Source organism: Xyrauchen texanus, chromosome 7, assembly GCF_025860055.1.
Source record: "Xyrauchen texanus isolate HMW12.3.18 chromosome 7, RBS_HiC_50CHRs, whole genome shotgun sequence".
Classification (NCBI taxonomy): Eukaryota; Metazoa; Chordata; class Actinopteri; order Cypriniformes; family Catostomidae; genus Xyrauchen; species Xyrauchen texanus.
Genome location: NC_068282.1, coordinates 19,598,116 through 19,618,070, shown reverse-complemented (window position 1 = coordinate 19,618,070; position 19,955 = coordinate 19,598,116). Strand labels below are relative to the sequence as shown.

Below are 19,955 nucleotides of genomic sequence, written 5' to 3'. Positions count from 1 at the left end.
TCTCGATTGCTGCATCGGAGAGTGGACTGGTTCAGTCTGATGCCAAGGACTCAATGGGTCTCCCACCTTCGTGTGCAATCACCCAGTCTCAGGCCAACACAGAGATGATGGCCATGCTTGCCCGGGCGGCTGTGTGCGTCTGACTGGAGTGGAACCCTCTTCAACGCCCTGAACCCTCGTGGGATGATGTTTGGTTCCTGAGCCCGGAGGCCCCTCTGCCCCTGGTCGCCGTGTTGTAGAGCACCTCCCCCCCTGAGAAGGACCTACCACGGGGACTTCTCCACATGAGACACTGCCGAAAAGACTCGGTAAGACCATGTGACGTATTTCCACACAATTTAATTTTTTTTTGTATAGGGGCCCCTAGTGTCACTACATCGACACAACTTCGAGTGAGAACAGATAGTACAGGAACGTCCTGGTCACTTTCGTAACCTCCATGTCCCTCCTGCCACAACACTGAACTACCCGCTGAAATGGCCAGAACCTTGTCTCGGCTCCTGAATGAGTGGTTGTGAGCCAGCTCCTTTATACCTGTATGTCCATGGGCATGGCATGCAAATTCCACTCTGCAATTCCCACTGGCCTTTTCTCAAAGATCAGAGGTGTTTGGGGCTCCCAAGGGCGACTCCTAGTGTCACTACAATGACACAACGTCTCGTTCCCTCCAACAGGGAATGGAGGTTCCCAAAGTAACTAGGACATTTTCCTTTCTGTTAGTGGAACCAAAATATTGATAATTTACATACTTTAAGTATCTTGTGGACCTCTCTTGAGCAGGAGGCTGGAATTCTGAAAAATCGCTGCATGAGTCAGATTTGTTAGACAGGCACCCAAGTCTAGTTTTCATGGCCCTGAATGCATGGGAAAAACAAAGAAAAATAAGACAAAAGCAAGCTTAAATAACAACTATGTATTCAGTGTATTCATAATAAATGCAATGGTTTGTTTTTATAACATTGCAAAATATGACAATAATAACAGCTCAAGTGTGCATAATATCCTGTCTGATTACATTATAGTAATGCTCACAGACATTATCATGAACCTGCATTATACAGCACACTATTGCAATGCTCAATAATTATCTGGAAATGTGGATTCACAATATTGTAAAAATGAATATTACTCCCAAATGTGAATCATTAAAATGCAACAGTGCACCTGGCCCTCACATAATTAATTATCATGAATTCTGCCTGTTCATTTACATCATAGAAGAATTAATAAGGACTGAGTGGCTATGCCCATAGAGTGAGCGAGAGAGAGTAAAAGATAGATTGAGAGAGAGAAAGAGAGAAAGGGGGAGAGACAGAGAGAGATGCACAAATATTAACTATTACATAAACTATTAGTGAATACTTACTGATTAAAATACAATTTCTTCTAGTCTATTGATGAGTGGGGATGAGTGAGCTCCGGGGTGGATTTGCCTGTGAAAATGATCGAGATTTATACATTTACACAACACCTAAGTGGGCATATTTGGTTAATAACTATTCCCATGGCTCTCAAATATACTAGCATGCCAGATGCCACCTTTTCCCTAGATGTGATACAAACATTTGGATCAACATGAGACCCAAATTAATTTGCATTTGTTATTGCACCTGCAGTTCAAGCTACGTTTAATCCCACAGTTCCATTATTTCAAATGTCTGTCTTTTCATTTATTTTATGATAAATGAGATCTGATCCAGCAAACTAGATTCAACCTATTACTTTTTTACATTTAGTTACTTTATTTGGGAACACTGCATGAAACTGTCCCTTTCTTCCTTTTATGATGGATCATAAATTGCTCTATAGAAACTAATAGGCGTGAGTAATTAATCTCAACGTATATAAAAACATATGAATAGGACCTTGTGATATTTCATGCTTTGCTGGGAAATATCAGAAAACCAGTGCCATGGCCACCAGGGATACTAGAGGAAGTATATTCCAATATAATCCTTCAAGGAATAAAGATCTTGCTCAATAAATATCAGCTTTGCATTTCATGGTCATATTACTCTTCATTGGTGTGTTGTGGTATTTCTCTAGATACGGAACATTTACTTATTAGAGTTTGAAATCTGATACTAGATCTGCGAGCTAAAAGATCTCAATCACTAATTATGGTGACATTTTTTATTTTAATTTAATTTTACGTTATTAACTATTTGCATTTGATACCTTCTTTCATGTATGTTTACTATTAATGGAGGTCATCATAGGACGATTTATAAAGAATGGTGCCTAAATTAGTATGACTAAACTGCGTGTCAAATTAAATCTGACAAATTATTGAAATTACAGTAACAGTACCACCTTTTTCTTTATCAGCCCTGTTCCCTTTACAAAAAGCTTCACTAAGATGCTGCGCTGCTAAGCGCTACGGGGAACAACTCTAGCTGTGAACCGAGCTGAAATAGTGTGTGTAACACGTCAATGAACATTGACTGGAATTTATAGCCTCGGCTGATGTAATCATTAGATGCACCTGCGGCCAGGCTATAAATGGATACGTCACCAGGTGTCGTCAGAAACTCTTTTTTTCAGAGCGATTCTGTTTCTGTGTGTTTCACAATCTCTGTCAAAACTTTCTTTCCTCTGTTAGGAGTTAGAATCAGTTAGGCAGTGTGCAGTGAACATTGTTCTCTTTTCTCTTCTGTTTAGAAAATATTTTATATATATATATATATATATATATATATATATATATATATATATATTTCTAAAAAAAGAAAGAAAATGACTGAAAGCCGCAAACGGTGCGTGTTCCCCTCTTCTTGCTCTATAGCTGAAGAGGACACACATCAGTTTTTGCTCTGTTTGTTTTGGGGTAAGAGCACGCTGCTCTCGCGTTGCAGCAGGGCGGGTGCGAGCACTGCGATTTGCTTTAACAGGCAGAGTGCTTCGTGCTCGCCTCGCTTGCTTCCGGGAGTCAGCACTCCTGAAAAAGAAAAAAATAAAGATCGTTCGTGGGGCTCTTGCATGGATTTGTCTGAGGAGCAAGAGACGGGTTGATCCCTTTCTCTCGCTCTCTCCCCAAACCCAGCTGGTCCTTCACATGATCTCGAAGCGCGTTCCGACGCTTCTTCGGATCATGAGGAGGATCGCGATTTTCTTCCCGCCTCCGAGCTTTCCGTCCGCGATAAAAAAAAATCTACGGAGGAATTGCTCTGTTGTTACTCAAGCGGTTGCCAGATTGGACTGGCCACGTGAAAAAGAGACACCAAACCCTCCAAATTAGGGGATAGATTTTATCTTCCAGTCTAAGAAAGGGAACGCCTCATGAGTCCCTTCCCTTCTTTGATAACCTCCATGAAGAGCTTTTTCGCTCATGGAGGAACCCCTAAAAAAATTAAAAAAATAAAATAAAAATAATAAATAAATATATATATTTTCTTCCAGTGTTCACATACCATCGACGTCATTATATTCGACCATCGTGGGTGCTGAGGCACGGGGGTATTCAGTGATGCCGCTCGGCATCCTCACTTAAGAAGCCCTCTCTCCCCTCAAAGCCTTGTAGGACAACCTCCACTTTAGTGGGAAGGGCTTATCAAGCAGCAGGTCAGGCTGGTGCTGCTCTGCGCACTATGCTGTTTTACAGGCGTACCAGAATGACCTCCCGGACGACCTGAGTGTTGGTTCTGCGCTTGACGAGCAAGCCTCAGACCCGCCTCACTCCTGTCTGAACGGAGGCTCAAAAGCAAAGCGTGGCGAGTCGTGCTCCTCCCAGGGATTGGGGACAGTCTTGCCGACCTCGCCAGCCCCCGAAGCAAGACCTCAGGACTATAAATTCTAGTAAGAGAAAACCCTGACGGTCTTGCGCCTAGATTAGGGGGTAGCTCCCCTCGGGACGGGGCGCGTGCTTCACTTCACCCCTCCCGGTACCCCCTCGAAGCCCCTCCATTCCCGCCACCTCTTGGTGTTTCGGGTTGCAGAGGCTTCCGTCAAAATTGGGTGTTTTCGCTGTTCCTGAATTTTATTCAGGACGCGAAACACTCGACAACCCCTCAACAGGAAGTGTTAAAATATAATACCCATCTCAGAGATCCTGGCAGCGTGGAAACTTCTGCCGGATATATTCTTTTCTGTGGGTCTTATATAAGGGCGTCAGGATTTAATTCACTCGCCGCTTTTCCGTGTTTCAACGGCGTGTTCTCACTACCGTGAACCGGATTTCTTTTTATGTAAAAACAAAAAAAAAACTCAATCTCCTGGTTAAAGGGGCCATGGTATGTGTACCCCTTCCAGAGAGAGAGTTAGGTTATTACACTGAATACTTCCCGTTTCCCATGGAGGGTGAGGGGTGGCGTCTGGCTTAGATCTTAAAGCTTGAACTACCCGTGGGTGTTCAAGTCCAAGATGATGCCTGTCAAGACGGTCGTGTCTCAAGCCCTACAACTCGTTTGGCTGGTCACCATCGATCTTATGACGCACTTCTATACTTCATTTAGAAGTTCTGCCACAACATGGAAAGTTCCTGAGGTTCACTTCCGGGGCGAAGTCTTCCAGGGTCAGGTTCTTTCACTCAGCCTAGCCCTTTTTACCCACACATTCACAATGTATGATGTAGCGCTGGCTCCTTGCGACTCCGGGGCATCTGCATTCTGAATTATGTAGACGACTGGCTGATCCTAGCGCAGTTCCAGGAACTGGCATTTCATCGTCTTAGCTCATCTGTTTCTCTGGGGTTGAGGCTCAACGCCAAGAAAAGTGTCCTCTCTCCCACTCAGAACACTGTCTATCGGGGCATCTTATGGAGTTCAATCACAATGCGGGCACAACTGTCTCCCGCTAGGATTGAGTCCATTCAGATCACCCTGAGCAAAGTCAGGCTAGGTCAAGGTTGCACTGTTATCAGTATCAACGATTTCCAGGTCTCAGGGCGAACGCGTCCACGGTGATCCCTCTGGACCTTCTGCTCATGAGACTGTTTTTGTTGTGGCCAAAAGCCAGGGGATTTCTTCCAAGGGCCAAAACCCCTAGGCTAAAAAGGGTTACGCGCCTCAGGCTTCGTTCCCTTTCTATGTGGTTCAGACCCCGGTTTTCTGCCTTGGGTCCCACTCTAGGTGCGTCTTGTTGTCGCAGACTGCTAACGACAGACGCCTCCCTGACGGGTGGGGTAGCGGCCTTAAGTGGTCGTCCAGCTTAAGGGGATAGGAGGGTCGTCAGCTCGGTTGTCACAGTCACTGTCTCGGGTTGATGGCTGTATTTCTGGCCCTGAAATACCTCCTCCTGAGGCTGCCATGTCTTGGTGCGGGTGGACAATACAGTGGTAGCCTCTTACATAAATCATCAAGGAGACCCACGTTCTTGTCAGCTGTATTTCTGACACGTCGGATTCTCCTTAGGGCCCAGGGTAAGCTCCTGTCACTCAGGTCAGTTATATCCCTGGATGCCCGTATACGGGAGCAGATTTACAGTCCAGACAGAAAATACCAATGGGGGAGTTAAGAACTCCACCCTAAGGTAGTAGCTGCCCAGAGTTCACCAGCAAGGTTTTTTGCCTCTTACTGATAGCACTGCGCTGGCCGAACAGGGCTTGGTTCTCGGAGCTAATCTCTTCCCTCGACGGCTCGCCTTGGGCGATTCCGAACAGGAAGGATCTTCTATCTCAGGCACAGGGCAATATTTCATCCCTGCCCCTAATTGTGGAATCTTTCATGTTTGGCCCCTAAGGGTACCAACTGAGGGACACAGGGCTTTCTCCTGAGGTTATCGAGACCTTTTTAAATGCCGGGCTTTTTCCACTTGGAACAAGTTTGGGTGAGATCTTGGGGCAGAAGAGGACCTCTTCGCCTCTATGAATAGCGCAATGTCTCCTCTACTTCTCCCTGAAATCACCCAGCCCCCTTGGGTCTGGACGTTAAGACACATACATGACCCAGAATGCGTCTGTATGTATTTCTTTCCCCGGTTTCTCTGCTCCCGGGAGTCTTGGCGATGTTCACCAGCAAGGGTCTTGCCTCCTATTAATGGCGCTGCGCTGGCCGAACAGGATATGTTTCTCGGAGCTAATTCCTCTCCTCGACGGCTCACCTTGGGCGATTCCGAACAGGGAGGACCTTCTCATCCTTGGCCCGAATTGTGAAACCTTTCATGTCTGGCCCCTAAGGGTACCAAATGAGGTTCACAGGGTTTTCTCTTGAGATTATCGAGACCATTTCAAGTGCTAGGGCTCCCTCCACTTGGAACTGATCTGGGTAGATTTTACAGGGCAGAAGAGGACCTCTTCGCCTCTGTTGATAGCGCAATGTCTCCTCTACTTCTCGGGAGGGGCTGATCGTAGTAACGCATACATAGCACAAATGCGCCTGCATGCATTTCCTTCTACTAAAGTTCTTATTACAGAACCAGCTTACTGCCAGTTTGCTTCAGTTCTGGATTTTCTGTAGAAAGAACTGTCAGCGGGCACTTGCCTCGTCACTGCCAGGTTCTATGTGGCCACTGCGGTTTGCCACGGCTTGGTGGGCGGGGTGCCCTCAAAGAGGCTCTTATGCCCTTGAGTCGACATCTCAAGCTCATGTCTGGACAAGTTTGTGATGCGGCAGGCTGGTCCTCTCCGCTCACATTCATCAGTTTTTATGACAAGTTTGTTGCGATAGGGTTCTCTTCGCACTCATTCATCGAACTTTATGGGTTAGATGCTTTGCTACTCCGGACTCTTATGGCCTTGAGTCGACATCTCAGCCCATGCCTAAACAAGTTTGTGTTGCGGCAGGTTGTCCTGTCCGCACACATTCATTGGACTTTTTTAGTTTGGATGTTCTGCACTCCGGGCTCTTATGCCCTTGAGTCGACATCTCAGCTCATGCCTGAACAAGTTTGTGATGCGGGCGGCTGGTCCTCTCCGCTCACATTCATCAGTTTTTATGACAAGTTTGTGTTGCGATAGGGTTCTCTTTGCACACATTCATCAAACTTTATGGGTTAGACACCACCACTACTCCATTGTCTCTTTAGGAGAGAGAAAGAGAGATCTTGTGACACACTTCACACGAGAAGCTTCACTGCTGCATTGAAAACCAAACTGGTTTTCGCTTGAATGCCCCATCTCGCGTACTGTGTGCTGCGTAACTACTGTTGATCTCATGCAAAGAGCTCTAAAGCTGGTGTGCAGACTTATAAACGCACACAGAGAATAACTGTCAGTGAACATTTTTAGTAAACAATACATTCGATTTTGGTTTGTTTCGCACTAATCCTTACGTATGCTTTCATAACAATCATGAGTCTCATGGAATAATTTATTAGACTTCTGAATTATATTTTTGCATTCTTTTGAAGCTTGAAGAGGTGGTCACCATAAACTGCCAATGTATGACATCACTGAGAACAACATTGTTTCACAATATCTCCCTTTGTGTTAAGAAAAAGAAAAAGTCATATAGGTTATGACAGCACAGGGTTGAGTAAACAATGGCTGCATTTTTATTTTTGGGTGAACTATCCCTTTAAGATTAGCTTTTCACTGTTTACCTTTTAAACGGGTCAAAATGACCCAAAAATAACAGGAGTGTAAAGAGACAACCAAAACAATTTATATCCTCACAAGATGGGAATATTTTTGTGGTGCACTGGATGCTTGAGGCTGATACTTCATTCCCTTGCACTGGGTTGAGAACACGTGCCATGCTATTTATAAAATCCCCTGCAAATCTAGTCAGGGAGAAGCCAGTTCATTTTAAATGCAGCCATGCAGCACAAATGGAGCTACAGGGAGTCTACTAAATAAAAGATACTTTGATGTCTCATCCTTATAAAATCCTCATGAGATTCCACCCAAAATAAAAAAACATGGCAACATGCTCTTTCCCTTTTTCCTGAGAGTTTAGCAATCACATTTTTTGGGATGTGTTTTTGATGCAGGGTTTCGGTTTTCTTAGCCTTTCTTAGTTTTCTTAGAGTAATTTCGCAGTCAAATAGAAACATATTATAGATATATCGGGTGTCCCAATACTGAATTTCAGTATGTTTAGCATGGCTATAATCTGGTAGAAATGCAGTGTATGGCAGTAATGCCAACTACAGCTTAATTTATGTGAAATAATCTTTCACATGTGTGATTTGATAGTAAATTCTGAAAAATATAGAAAAGTAATTTCAACTGGGTTTTTGTAGGTTTAAACATGACTAATTACCACTGAAGGTCCCAAGGTTCTCAAAACAGTAAGCAAAATATCAAGTTCACATTAAGAACTTCAGTATAGTTTAAAATGGGAGATTAGGAGGCTGCTAGAAATTCAGTGGCAGGGTAGCATTGCATACAGTGAATACAATGAATATAATGTACATTGAAATAACTAAAAAAATTGTTTTAAAAGGTTTTACAAATGTAAAAAAAATAAAACTCATAATGATTCAAAACGTTTTGTGGTAATCAATGACAAATCAGTGGTGTGAAAACCACCACATTAATTTTGAGGGTTCCCTCACAGATAAGTGATCTCATGAAAGTTACCCCGCACCATCCTGCTTAGTGGAACATGTGAAGGTCCCTGAAGAATCACTGTGTGATGGAGCTCAGTGAGATGGTAGATTTCCTTCACTACCCACTATCAGTGTGCTATGACATCTGATCTTCTACCTGCTCTCTGGCTATTTCTGAATTCAAGACTATTTTTTCTTTGCTTGTCCATGTTGAAAAGTGATGCTTTTACCAATCTTGAATTAGATTTGCTTTCTGTGTTCAGGAATGGGCGAGGTAAATGGGTGTTTCTTTAAATATGGGCACTACAATGTTCCAGAGGTGTATTTTTATTATTTAAAAAAAAAAAACAATTCTAATTATAATAAAAAAACTTTAATTTAAACGTTCTTTCTTTTGTATTTGATGTATACATTAAACATATTCAAATAAATCATAAAATATGAATTATTACATTTTCTTTATGCAATTGTATTATACTGTCCCAGATGTTGCATCATTTCCAACACTTTGGCCACTAATAAAGTTTCATCAAGTTAGTATATTTGGTTACCAAGAAAGCTAAATTGTCAGTGAAGAACATGCTAAAGATTAAATATTAGACATGTGATGTGTGTGATGATATTATCAAACAAAATACATAATTTGACATGTGGTGGAAATTACATTTGTTGGTTCAGAACAAGGGGTGTTTAGGAAAAATTGCAGAAATCTCTTGTGATGCATGTACTGTTTATTCACTGTTGGGCATTGTTAGTAGACAAATAGAAAATAACAGAATGACTATGTCCACTAAGTTGACTGCCACACAGTGTGGCTATTGGCACTCCAGTATTCTGGTGGAAACACAGAAATTGAAGACAAATAGCATATCTTATATCACTGCAGTGGCATGGAGTGTAACAGTAGTGTGGATGTGCTTTCGTGCGTACTATTCAGGTTTGATTTCACATTTTGTAGAACTTTTTCCCATCCCGTTTCCACTCTTAATATTTCTCTACTACTAAATGTAATAATAAATACAAATAAATATAATGGTTGAATTCCTCACATTGATTTGGTCATGGTTCGGGAGTTGAAAGAAAAGGTTTTATATAGGTCAAATTAACCTTGGTTTTACTATAGTAATAAGGTAGTAACCAGGCAGAAGCCATAGATGTAATTCAACTAGCCATGGTGTTACTACAGTAATATGTTTTTAATAAAGTAACCATGTTTAATTTCATGGATACTATGATTTTATAAAAAAAAATAAAAATTAATTGTTACAATTTTTTATTTTTTTTAATGGAAGGTTAGGGATAGGGGTTGGGGTTGGTGTAAGGTGTCGGTAGGACTCTTAATAAACAAAATAAACACACTACAGTGATGCCCCAAAAATATATGTTAGTATTTAATAAGTGATGCAAATAGTATTTGCCACTGTTTGCACCAGGTTGCAAATAGAATCTATCACTATTTGCTATTAGTGCAAAAAAAAATGCTTTTTGTTGCTATTCACATTTTGTGTGAATAGCCATATGCCACTAAATAATGTAACGAGAGTGGAAAAGTATGTTTTAGTACACACATGGCCAAAAGTGCAAATAGTTATTAAAGAAACTGATAGAGCTTTAGATTGTAAATATTTTACCAGCAAAGCTCTCAATGAATGTTTAAAGACAAAATATTGCTCTCTATGTTCTAGAAAGAGAGTCTCCAAGGGGTTTGTGAGTGTATGTGAGTGCTGTTTCAGCCCCTGGTTTAGCAAGGTGCCCCAGAGACACTGCCTTCATTTACAGTACACCCTATTTCACACTCTGCCATAACAGTTGCAGGGTAACGGCAGGCTGCAGCCCATCTGCGTTACTTTTTCCATCTATTCTTGTCAGCATCCTTTCTCTAAGTTCCTTACATATTTAACATGATGGCTGTCTCCTCAAATCACATTCTGCCCAACAAAACAGTAAAGTTCAGGTCAGTGTTACTTTATTTAGAGATCCTCTTGCAGCAAGTCCTGTTTCACATTGCAATGGTCCTACTGCAATTGTGGTAGTAACAGTTAGCATTAGCAATGGTTGCAAGACCCTGGCCTGGCATGCTTATTCTCAAATGCTCTGTCAAATTTGATTAAGCTCACACTTTCTTTGCTAACAGGCCCAGTACAAGAATGCAGTAGTTCAAGGGAAAAACAGTTTAATTGCACAAGGGAAACAATTTATAATCATTTCTGTCATTAACAAACATTATGTAATGCTTAAATCAGTAGTAAAATCAAACCAAGATGCATTTAATTTAAAGACAAAATAACACAATTTGCATGCATAATATTTAAACAAAAGAAGATTTTTATGCTGTAGATGATAAAACGATATACTGATTAGTGTTAAGATAAAGCAGTGTATTTGGGCACTTTCTGGATTTGGTTGTCCACCTTTGTGAAAAATGTCCATAGAGCAAAAATTGTTAATACAAGAGAAATTTTGTTCTGAGAAATGGATTGGCATCATTTCTACATCTTTGATGTTCATTAACTAATCAAGCAATAAGGAATGAGATGCCATGCTATATTGTTAATATAGTCACGGTTGAAGGGTGATGTTAGGAATGACCCAAAGTATCTCATGCCTTATTGCTTAATTAAAATGGTCACCACATAATAATATATTAAGGACATACATTTTCTTAAAAACAAGAATAATTGTCAGCTATGGGTGCTGCAGAGTGATACAAATAAAAGCTGTCAGAGTTGTGCTTTGTCATGAATAAAGCATGGCTGTTGACCAATCAGCATCCAGGACCAGAACTGTCCCTTTAAAATAATATTTTAAGCTTTATACAATTAAATAGTATTTGTTAATGCTATTGATTAATATTATTATAAATATGAAATATTTTTTTTATAAGAATGCTCCCATTGGAATGATTACATTGCACCAAACATAACATTTTGGGTCTCTTATGTTTTTTTCATATTAATTGTATTTGTTTTTAAATTAATTTTAACCATTTTCCCCATGCTGTACCATTATCCACCAATTTCTTGATTATAATGTATGTGATGGACTGCAGTAAAAGGGAGAATGCTTTTGTTGAGTATGTACAGCAAAATAAAAAATATCTCCAGTGTGTCTCAAAAAGAGCTGTGGGTGGTGAGTGTGGGTGTTTCAAAGTCTCTCCTCATCTCTGTCACTTCCCCTCGCTGACATTTACAAACCTACAAAGCCCTCACAGCTACTGCTAAAGAGATGGATTAACTGTCCAATCCTTTGTATGAACACAAACAGTTTTCATTGTACATGAGAGAAAATAAAAATATCCATTTTGGTTACAAATCCATTGAGCTTGGATCTGTATACAGATATTTTGCATAGAGGATAATATTTGTATACGGTATATTACTCAGTGTTCTGCATTTTTGTTTTCCCTTTTTAGAATCAAGAGCCAGTTTCAATCCATTATGGAAAAACAGATTAACAATAAGGACAAAATGCACAAAGAACAACAATGGCAACATCATAAAACAACAAATCATCAAAAACATATTCCTTGATGATTTTTCCTAAATCAAAATCACATAAATGATCTGTTTTCTCAGTTATACCCACTTCACTACATACGATAAGACATGACAGGAGGACAGATGGTAAGAGCCACACACAATCACAAATATGCTAGAGACACAAAGCCAGTGTGGGCAGAAACTTATGCAACAATTGATGAGGCATATGCATATAGAGTCTTTACCTTTTCACTGCACTGCTGTTGAAGATGACAGCTCTTTGATTTGGACTGGAGAAGCTGCTTTATCCAACAGGGTTAGCTTAGCTGTGTTCTTGTGTAGAGATATCTACTGTTGCCCACATGTAGCAATCATCACACAGCGTGTTCATCGGTGTGAAAGGGTGAGGGAGCAAGGAACAGAGAGAGAGAGAGAGAGAGAGGAGGAAGAGATGAGAGGGAGAAAAATAGGCAGGCTTTGTCAACACACTGGTCTCTCTGGAGATGCAAAAGGGCATTAGTATGCCATTTTACTTTGTTCTGTTTGGGGTTTTCAGTGCCATGTTTTGATCAACAGTCTCACACTGTTGATGTATAATTCTGAATGCTTGTGATGGACTAGTGTGTCATTTGAGGACTAGTTTGCTGGTTTTGACCGAGGTAATGGGTTCCTTTGAGGAGAGAGACAGAGAGACTAAATCAAGCCAGCGTAGGCATCAAAGTCTTCCATTCATCCGGCATGCTCTCCCTCGCATTCTCCCTCGCAGTGGTAAATCCTTGCTGGGTTTCAGAAAAGGAACATGCTGGCCTCATTTGAAATCTCTTATCTAAGAATGGGCTGCAGACTGGCAGCTTGAGAATGCACCCTTCTCGACTCTCCACTGGAGGCATATTATATCCTCAAAATAGTAGCGTATTCTCTTAGACACAAATATGAACAACCGCATGTGAATCATCAAGGCACAGCAGCCATGCCACAAGAATTTGAGGCTGCAGTCAAACTGTTGTATTTACAGCCATCATTAAGGCTTTTTCATGAAACAAATTGTGATTGGCTTATGTTTATAGATACAAATCCCTAAATTCTGCCACTAGTCATTGTTTTAAAGGAATAGTTCATCCAAAGTTAACCCCTTTCTTCTGTGGAACACAAAAATAACTGTTTATAGTATAATGTCCAGGCTGCTCTTTTCCATTCAATGAAAGTGAATGGTGACTGTTTCAAGGAAAGATTTTCAGTACATTCAAATTCACATTTCAGTTTGTTCCTAAAACAAAGCTGTCACATGGTCTCAAAAGAGAAGGCATTTTCACACCTGCCACTTTTTTTTTTTTTTTTTTTTTGTGGAACCTGGTGCATTTCTCCCTTAAGACACAGTCACACACACCTTTGCACAGCGAAATTCCATGGGCGAAGATGACATGGGCGGAAATTGAGTGTGTGTGAACCAGAAAAAATATAATTGTCAAGAAGCCTCTTTTTAATGCTGCACTATATACTCCGTGAGACTTAATCTCACCGTTAAAATTATATACTTGTTCATTGCACTTATTTAGTGTAGCTGCGTACGAAGTACAGCCCACACAGAGGCCACCGCCAAACCAAGCAACTTTCCATTGGTCAACGTGGCTAAATTCAGCTGTCAAAGTGTACCAATCTTGAACTCCACGTGAACTCCGCAAGGGGAAATTCTCCGCCACCGGAAGTCCATCGTGCGAAATCCATGATCTCGCGGATTCCCTTTGCCTTGCAAAGGTATGTGTGACTACGCCTTTTGTTTGGTTTGTTTAGACAATTAGAATAGGCATATATGAGTGTGATAGGAAATCGATGATTTAGTCTTGGTCCGATATCAGACGAACTCTGGAGCTGTTCGCTTGTGTTGAGAATGCAATCCGACCCAACAGACCAACAAACCAACCAAAGTGGCAGCACGGTTGTGGATTGTGATGTACATCTAAAGGCATCAACTTATAAGACCTTGTGAAAACCTGAAATAAATTAATGAAATAGTAGCATATCAAGAGTCTAGTGAGGTATTAGATCCTTTGTACCGTGTGGTCGATTCTGCTTGCTAGAAAAGTATTAATTTTCAGGTTTTACAGACTTTAGGATTTTGCGCAACATTGTGCATTGTTACGGAACTGACTTATTCACAAAGCGAGTTACGCATAGCGCGCAACTTGGTCAAGTTTAGCTGTGCATTCGATTTATTGTGTGTGCAGATGTAAGTAGTAATATAATATTTATTTTGTTGATATAGCTGATTAATTTCATATATAGTATATCATTATAGTTTGTAATAAATGTGATTAACCCACTAAGCAGTACTTCAGTTTATCAGTGTTCAGCTCTTTCATCTCCTGCAGCTCAGACAGGACAATCCTTAAAGACAAAATATTATGACTGGATCATTTGTTTCATTCAAATAATAATTAACTAAAATATTGTTAGTGCATTGGTAATATCTTGCAGTGTTAGTTATATCTCTGTATATTTTCATCAACAATATGTTTTAAGTAGAATTGTCTAATTATCCTCATGATATTTTTTTTTCCATTTCATCTTTGTTAACCAAATCAAAAACACCTAATTCATTTTTGTCAGTAATTTAATTTACGAACAGTACATGTGTACTAAACTTGTATTCAGTGCAGCTGTAAACATCATAATTCCAATGAGATCCTCTAAAAAATTTGACACTGTTTTTTTTCCTGTCGAAAAAAATTCTAAACATTTGACAACTGAAAAGCTTTCAGCCAAAGTAGGACTGAACCACCAATTATTGTCCATTTGTTTACGGATATTTTTTTCAAATTCTGAGTCCTCCAGTTTAGCTATGTTAATAGATTTTGAAATTTGTTAAATATTTTCAGCCACATAAGTCATATAAGATCAACAATCTGGTTCCGAAAGTAAAAATCCCATTAATTTATCCCATAGACAAATAGATTTTCAACAATAACATAAACCTTTAAAGACAGACCTACCGCGAGCAACAAAGTTTTTCACTGATGGTATATGCTTCCATTGAAGCCACCCGTCTTCATTATTTAAACTTTATTTACTCTACATTACCCATGATACAGCAGAGAAAGATCCACCAATCAGAAAATTGCGGCCTATAAAACCTGTGAAAAGTGCCTCGGAGGGACTGCCCACTCTCATGACACACTATGAATGACGTAACCATGTTGGTCTCCCTTCACCCTTTACCCTTTCATATGTGACGATTAATAACTGGGCCCCGCAGAGTAGCGTCACACATACGTGTTTCTGCAACAGCCAGTTACGTTAGAATCTAAACTGGCTTTCATGCTGACACGTCAAGCGTCTGCTATTTATATTCGCTCAAACAGTTGCTGATATAGTCTTTTAAACCACAGAATAAGTTTACTTTATATACATATATCCAACTCGTCACCAAAGAACCACAATAAAAAGTTTACAGATCTTATATGCATAGTATCTTGACTGCGCTGCCATTTGTTTACTTAAATAGCAGTTGTCATTCATCAAACAAACCAACACATTCTCACCCCAACTCGTCACATATGGATGCTTGGGCAGTTTCGTCGCTTATTGACGCGCTGGGTATACCTTTGGCGTCATTTTTCGACGTGCAGGGTAGTCCGATAGACTTCTATATATCTCTGAACCGGAGCGTGTAGCGTTGAAATGTCACGTCTTGGGTAAGCTTGGGTAAGCTAATGGGTCGAGAGTCGAAACTGCAATAAATAAAAATAAAAAGGAATAGGCTACAATGGCCCTCCAACTGTTTTTTGATGTTTAAAAACCCGGACACGTTGTAAAATGACGCCATTCTATATATCTCTGAACCGGAGCGTGTAGCGTTGAAATTTCACGTCTTGGGTAAGCTCACGCCGCGAATGGGTCGAGAGTCGAGACCGCAATAAATAAAAATAAAAAGGAATAGGCTACAGTGGCCCTCCAACTGTTTTTTTATGTTTAAAAACCTGGACGTGTCGTAAAATGACGCCAAAGGTACACCCAGCGCGTCAATAAGTGACGCCAAGGGGTCCTGCCCAAGCGTCCATATGTGATGAGTTGGGGTGTGAGAATGTGTTGAACAAACAGCTACTCAAAGTCTTTTGAAGCACATGATATGTTTATTTTATATAACAAACATCCAAAGTGTCACCAAATTACCACGGTAACAGTTCACAGCTTGTATATGCACAGCCATCACATCTAAACTCCATATTCCCATGCACGCAGCCACGTCTGCTTATTATTAGGTGCAGCTGCAGCTCCATTAACACAAACAGCAACTCAAAGTCTTTTCAGGCATATAATATGTTTGTTTTCTTAAAGAGACAGCCAAACTATCACAAAAGCACCACGATAATAGTTTAAAATTCTTATACTCAGTGAAAACATGTTGATCGAGCGTGATTATCCATGAACACAGCTTGTCACACATACACACACTCACACACACACACACACACACACACACACACACACACACACACACACACACACATCTTCTGCATTTTTACATAAAAAAACCCCCAAATTGTTTGGAATGTTTTTTAAGCGATTTGAATTATGGGGACACTAGAAATGTCCTTGTAAACCACATTTATAGCATAATACCCTTGTAATTACCAGTTTGTAACCTAAAAAATGTCCTTGTAAACCACACACACACACACACACACACACACACACACACACACATATACTAACACAAAAAAAAAACAACCGCCATTCGCTTTTTCCACATCTTTCAAAGACTTGTGAGCTCCTCACACAATCCAGCCTGGTTAAACCCAGGATGGATCTTAGGCAGGCCAGCCTAAATGTTTCTAGCCGGCAATGATGTTCCATTAGGGGGGTCCACGTTTCGCAAGCATAGAGAAGGGAGGGAATGACCGTGGCCAAGAATACTTGAAGCTTCCCAAACCGGGTAGCTTCCACACAGCATTACGCATCCGATGAAAAGATAATGCCGCTCGACTGATTCGGAGCTGGTCATAAGCACACTTCCCAGGTATGGAAAACACTCCACTCTCTCCACAACTGCCCCATCACCAATTGGGAGCTGTGGGGGTGTAGTGTCCGATGGTACATAATACCCAGGAAGGTGCTTAGTTTTGGTTGGGCTGATGGTAAGGCCCCATCTCTTAGTGGCAAGCTCCAGGTTCATCAGCAGCACCTCCAACTCCTCCTCTGAGTGAGCAGCAATCACCAGATCATCAGCATACATAATGTGGTTGACCAATAGGGAGCCATCCCTTGACCGCACCCGGGCATCGATCAACCTCCCATTATATCTGTACCAGATGGAAATTCCTCCAGTACAGCCATCGAAGGCTTCACGAACCACATGGTCGAAATAGATATTAAATAATGTGGGAGCCAGAGGACATCCCTGTCGCACTCCAAGGTGAACAGGGAATGGCTCCGACTCCCGACCACGTAGATTTACCCGGGCCCGCTCGCCATCATGAAGGTCCTTAATGATCGCGAGCAGTGGGTCTGGGACTCCGAAAGCACGAAGAACAACCCAGAGACCAGGCTTACTGATGGTATTATAGGCCTTGACCATGTCAATAAAGCAGAGATGTAGGTCTTGCTGGAATTCCCTACACCTCTGCTGTAGCAGACGGACAGAGAATATGGCATCTGTGCAAGACCGCCCCTTCCTGAAACCACAGTCTGTTTGTGTACAGACTGCCCTACATGACATCATAACAACAGTCTGGACCACTGGGCAGGTTCCGCAGGATTGGAAGGATGCCCTGGTGGTCCCTCTCTTTAAAAAGGGGGACCGCTCAGATTGTAATAACTATGGGGGCATCTCACTCCGCAAGTCTCTCCTCAGCGTGCCTGGCAAGGCGATGTTGAATAATCCTTGCCAGGACCTTTCCCGGCACACTGAGGAGTGAGATGCCCCTATAGTTATTACAATCTGAGCAGTCCCCCTTTTTAAAGAGAGGAACCACCAGGGCATCCTTCCAATCCTGCGGAACCTCCCAGTGGTCCAGACTTTGTTATGATGTCATGTAGGGCAGTCTGTGCACAAACACCACCCTCCCTCAGCATTTCACTGGGGAGATCATCTCTGCCCGGTGCCTTTCCTGGCCTCAGGCTCTGGATCGCCTTCAGTACTTCCTCCAAAGATGGCACCTCAGCCAGCCACCCACAGGGAGCGACTTCTTCCTTCAATATTTGTGGCACCGCAGCCCCAGCAGGGTCATCCCCACTTTGTCCCACAATGTTTTCCAGGCTCAGGGACTTCCCCTCCCCCAGGACCTCACAGAAATGCTCAGCAAATGTGTAAACCTGTTTCTGGGGGTTGGAGATTGGATCACCATTCTTTCCCCTAATGATGGTGATAGGTGTGGCGCTGCAAGTAACTTTTTTGATAGAATTAAAGAGCGATTTGTGATCGTGGGCCACTGAGGCAGACTCCATCTCCTCAGCAACCCGCGACCACCAACCATCCTTGCAGCGCCTCACGGCTCTCCGAACCTGGCTAAACAACCCCCTATCTCCGTGTGGTGCCGGACGGGCAACGTTGTAGGCAGCGCCATGAGGGGAGGGCCAATAAAGACTGTTCCCTCCCCTTTCTGTCATGGTGCTTTACAGCGGCCAAATGGGGGCTCTGGACGGGTGCGAGGGGCTGGTAACCCCTCTACCCTCAATCTCATTACCACTAAACCACGAAAATATATAATTAAGCTAGTGCCGGAGGCCCTGGGGGGACAGGCGTCTATGACGTCTCCTGGCCAAACTCCATTAGGCAGAGCCAGGAGACTGAATCCTCACTCTCGGGGCTCCTCCAGAAACAACAAAAAGCCACTACGGATGGCCACGTGGAATGTTCGAATACTCACAGCGGAGGAGAGGCTGCCACTCCTCTGTCGGGAGCTGGACCGGTACCGTCTGGATCTCTGTGGTGTTCAGGAGGTCCGGTGGACCGGCTCTGGCTCTTGCCACTATGAGGGGTGGACTGTCCTCTACTCGGGGCAGGCAACAGCTAAACAACAGGGAGTGGCTCTTCTTCTGAACAAGAGAATGAAGGCAGCGTGGGAGCATGGCGGTGAGGTGTGGGAAGCTGTGAGTCCCAGGTTACTTTGGGTTCGCCTTCCCATCAACCAGAGGCGAGGAGTGGTGGTCGTGGTTATTTATGCCCCACACCGAAGACGAACATCCGTGGAGGGATGCGGGACAGGCCGATGAGTCAGATGCCTTCTATGACCTCCTGTCACAGGTGTTGGCTAAAGTGGCCCCTCGGGATAGAATCATCATGTTGGGTGATTTCAATGCCCGAGTAGGTCATGATGCTAGCACCTGGTCAGGAGTGATTGGAAGACATGGGCCTGATCAGCTCAATAACAACGGCAGGAGGCTGCTAGATTTTTGTGCAGCCCATGGGCTTGCAATTACCAACACACTGTTCCGTCATCGGCGCATACATACAACATCATGGATGCATTCCGGGTCCAAGCAAGAACATCTGCTGGACTACATAGTGACGGAACAGCGGATGCGGGCCCATGTCCTTGACACCAGGACCTACCGTGGAGCTGATCTGCCCACTGACCATCGACTTGTCATCTGTAAGATCCGCCTGCCATTCTTCCACTCCGGTGGTGGGTGTAAACCCAGGGCCCCTTTCAAAACCATAGTGGCCTGGTCTAGGCTAGCTGAAGAAAGTTGCAAGTGAGAATTTCAGCATCGCTTGCAGCTGGGGTTGGCATCGTCCCCCACTCCTCTGGATGACGAGGGGAAATGGGGGAAGTTTAGGGCTGTGGCTCATGTAACTGCAATGGCAGTTTTGGGCACACGGTCCAGACCTCCTCAGAAACCCTGGCTGACAGAGGAGGTGTTCAGGCTGGCTGAGAAAAAGCAACAGGCCCACTCTCATCGTCTACAGCATCCCACGTCAAAGAATGAGGAGGATTACCGCAGCCTTCGCTCGGAGGTTCGGAGAGCCGTGATATACTAACACACACACACACACGCACACGCACGCACAATGCCTGAGATGTCAAACAGTGCATGTAGGCAAACCGG

The 19,955-nt window shown here is 42.6% G+C and overlaps 1 protein-coding gene across 2 annotated transcripts in view; it reads right to left on the bottom strand.

Moving 5' to 3' along the window:
- rgs8 (regulator of G protein signaling 8) overlaps positions 1–19,955 on the bottom strand; it is a 130,086-nt gene that overhangs the window by 25,522 nt on the left and 84,609 nt on the right. The window contains exons 2-4 of one of the 2 annotated variants that reach the window (XM_052130806.1): positions 12,152–12,254; positions 1,367–1,433; positions 750–854 (exon numbers count right to left, since the gene is read on the bottom strand). In XM_052130806.1, the coding sequence (XP_051986766.1) occupies positions 750–850 (101 nt within the window). In that variant the 5' untranslated portion in view covers positions 851–854; positions 1,367–1,433; positions 12,152–12,254. Of the gene's footprint in view, positions 1–749; positions 855–1,366; positions 1,434–12,151; positions 12,300–19,955 lie in introns of those variants that run through there. The other variant, XM_052130805.1, reaches the window with a different exon arrangement.